The sequence below is a fragment of the Acomys russatus genome, chromosome 6 (genome assembly GCF_903995435.1).
Source record: "Acomys russatus chromosome 6, mAcoRus1.1, whole genome shotgun sequence".
NCBI classification, from domain to species: Eukaryota; Metazoa; Chordata; class Mammalia; order Rodentia; family Muridae; genus Acomys; species Acomys russatus.
The window spans coordinates 20,081,295-20,084,432 of NC_067142.1; the positions used below are offsets into that span (position 1 = coordinate 20,081,295).

Genomic DNA, 3,138 nt, shown 5'->3' on the forward strand with positions numbered 1-3,138 from the left:
AAGGTCCTTCCCACAGAGCTGCAAGCTGAGGCTGTCCTGCACTTGGGTTGAGATCTGGGCCCAACTAGACAGAGGATGGATAAAGTTGGTGACCTCACCAAGATCTTGCAGGCATCACGATTTTGAAGATCTTCGTGGCCTTGTGTGTGTGTATGTGTGGGTGCTGTGTTCACCCACTTACTGCGTGCGTGGGTGCCAGTGCGTGCTGGTCTGTGGGAGGCGCGTGTGGGCAAGGGTGGGTGTGCCTGTAGAGCCCCAGCTGGGGGCTGCGGCCGGCTGCTCCCACTTGTGGCTCCTGGGCGCCGCCAGCAGGCACATCTCCGGAGGACGCCGCGGGATAGGAGCTGATGACAGGAGGACGCCGTCTCCCGAGTGATGGCAGCTCACGCTGCTGCCTTGCCGCCTCCGCCGCTCAGTCCTGATTTCCTTACGTCAGGGTAGCTGGGTCCCCCCTCCGCCCGGGAGCCAGCGAACAGCAGGAGAGCAGAGCAGAGCGTGCGGCAGAGCTGAGCCCTGCCAAGACCCGCCAATCCCAGCAGAGCTGGAGCCAGCGCAGCTGAGGCAAAAACGGACGCCGCACCCGGACCCATTATTCCCCAGCCGCTGCCACCGGGTACCTGCCGGGGCTCCGGGTTTGTCCTGTGCGCCCCTCGCCATGCGCGTCGGGCTCTTCGACTCTCCAGATCAGTTCCAGCTCGGTGGCTTCGGGAGTACAGGTCCGGATACCTCTAGCTGAAATAGTTGGGTGGCCAAGAAGGGGTCTCCACGTCGGGGACGCGGCAGAGACCTGCGGAGTTGGCGTCCGAGCGCGTAGAGCGGGGCCACCCGCGCCGCTCCACCATTACCTCCCCAGGCGGCAAGGAGGAGCTGGTGGCGGTCGCCTCCCGGCTGTGGCAGCGGCGGCGGCGCGCCTGTTTGGCGGCCGTCGGCGTGCTCCTGGCCATGGCACTGGGGCTGCTGATCGCGGTGCCTCTGCTGCTGCAGGCGGCGCCCCCCGGAGCGGCTCACTATGAAATGCTGGGCACCTGCCGCATGATCTGTGACCCGTACAGCGTCGCTCCCGCAGGGGGACCCGCAGGCGCCAAGGCTCCACCTCCGGGACCCAGCACCGCTGCCCTGGAAGTTATGCAGGACCTCAGCGCCAACCCCCCGCCTCCGTTTATCCAGGGACCAAAGGGTGATCCGGGGCGACCAGGCAAGCCGGGGCCTCGGGGTCCTCCTGGAGAGCCAGGGCCGCCTGGGCCCAGGGGTCCCCCGGGAGAGAAGGGAGACTCGGGGAGGCCAGGGCTACCCGGACTACAGTTGACAACTAGTGCGGCCGGTGGCGTTGGAGTGGTGGGTGGTGGAGCCGGGGGCGGTGGCGACACGGAGGGAGAAGTGACCAGTGCGCTGAGCGCCGCCTTCAGCGGTCCCAAGATTGCCTTCTACGTGGGACTCAAGAGCCCCCACGAAGGCTACGAAGTGCTCAAGTTCGACGATGTGGTCACCAATCTTGGCAATCACTACGACCCCGGCACGGGCAAGTTCAGCTGCCAGGTGCGCGGCATCTACTTCTTCACCTACCACATCCTCATGCGTGGCGGCGACGGAACCAGCATGTGGGCGGATCTCTGTAAGAACGGGCAGGTCAGTGACTGTCTCCCACACACCCTCCCTACCTTCCGGCGCCCAGCGAACCCAAGGATGGGGTGGGCACTGGACTGCAGCATCCCGCTTCCCTGAGCGCCCTGTTATGCTTGCCCAAATGGCGCAAGGCTGAGATTTGGACCCTGACACCTGAACTAGGTTCTCAGTCCCCGATTGCTGAAGTCCTGACCTGAAGTGGCTAGACTCCCAGAAAACCTCAGTTTTCTTTATCACCGTGGTTGGACGAAGTTCTCTTTCCCTCCAGTTTCCTTCATCTTGGCCGTGCCCCCTGGTACCTCCTTTACACACTTGGTCAGTGTCCCCGAAGCCCTACCCCCTTTCCTTGACTCTGCTGCTGGAGAGAGCTTGGAGCTGGGGAGGGGTGGTGACATTGAAGTAGCAGGCAGAGGGCTAGCAAGGGGGAGGGATGTAGGGTCGAGGGGTAAGGGAGGCCGGGCTTGGACTCAGGAAGAGGTGCGACGGCCCACCCACTCTTCTGGTTCGCCTCCGCAGGTGCGAGCCAGCGCCATAGCCCAGGACGCGGACCAGAATTACGATTACGCCAGCAACAGCGTGGTGCTGCACCTGGATTCGGGCGACGAAGTCTATGTGAAGCTGGATGGCGGGAAGGCTCATGGGGGCAACAACAACAAGTACAGCACGTTCTCGGGCTTTCTCTTGTACCCGGATTAGGGGCGTAGAGGGCCCGAGACCCCGGTGGCTTTCAGACCACCCCATCCCTACAGGGGCGCGCTCGGCTCTTTGAGTGAACGCCACTCTGCGGCTTCATGACACTTCCTGACATCTCCGTTGGAAAAGACATATCCCTGCTGTCCTACTTGTCCTGCCTCAGGCCTCAGTGTGTCTCTGATTCACCACACTGGAGGGAGGCTGTGTCCCTGGTCCCATTGCCCATCCTGGGGAGGGAGAGGGAACACTCAAGTGGGGAGTTAGGCGAGAGCTCTAGCCGGGTAGTTGTTGGGCAGCCCAGACATGAGAAAGCTGACTGACTGGATGGGCGGGCGGCCCTAGGATGCCTGAGGTCTCCCGGCTCACCTCTTCCTTTCAGCGTCTCCAGGTTAAGGACTGCAGGCCCCACCAGGAAGATAAGACCTAGGTGAACGCCACGCTCTGGGACCTCCCTTTTTGTGACCCAAAATGCCTGTGCAGTTTTTCCTGTCCATCAGCCAAAAACCCACCTCTAGCAGAATTCCAACAGAGAAAATTCACCTTGCCACACACAATTTCCGTACTCTCCTCTGCCATGCATTAAATTATGTTTTTAGACCGCCGGCTCCTGTTCTTTTTGTTAACACAGCCTTTTTACCTGGACTCCAGACATCCCCCTTGGCCTTATAACCTGGCCAATGACCTCGCTCCAGCCAGTGCACTGCCTCCTGGGATTGGCTCAAAGGTGTGTGGGTGGTGGTGGTGGTGGTAGGGGTGGGGTGGGAGTGGGGTGGGTGGGGTGGGGTGGGAGTGGAGTCTGAGCAACACCCTCCTTCACACTGC

At 62.0% G+C, this 3,138-nt stretch overlaps 1 protein-coding gene across 1 annotated transcript; it reads left to right on the plus strand.

Annotated features, from left to right (window-relative positions):
- Positions 1-557: 557 nt before the first annotated feature.
- On the plus strand, positions 558-2,635 carry C1ql2 (complement C1q like 2). The gene is made up of 2 exons (XM_051148221.1): positions 558-1,626; positions 2,140-2,635. The coding sequence occupies exons 1-2, from the start codon at positions 943-945 to the stop codon at positions 2,317-2,319; spliced, it is 864 nt and encodes a 287-aa protein (XP_051004178.1). The 5' UTR covers positions 558-942; the 3' UTR covers positions 2,320-2,635.
- The last annotated feature ends 503 nt before the right edge of the window (positions 2,636-3,138 follow it).

Bases quoted from the DNA above. Each gene is read 5' to 3' on its own strand.
- C1ql2 (XM_051148221.1), top strand. From the start codon at position 943: ATGGCACTGGGGCTGCTGATCGCGGTGCCTCTGCTGCTGCAGGCGGCG. The intron at 1,627-2,139 runs GTCAGTGACTGT...TCGCCTCCGCAG, and splicing joins ATCTCTGTAAGAACGGGCAG to GTGCGAGCCAGCGCCATAGC.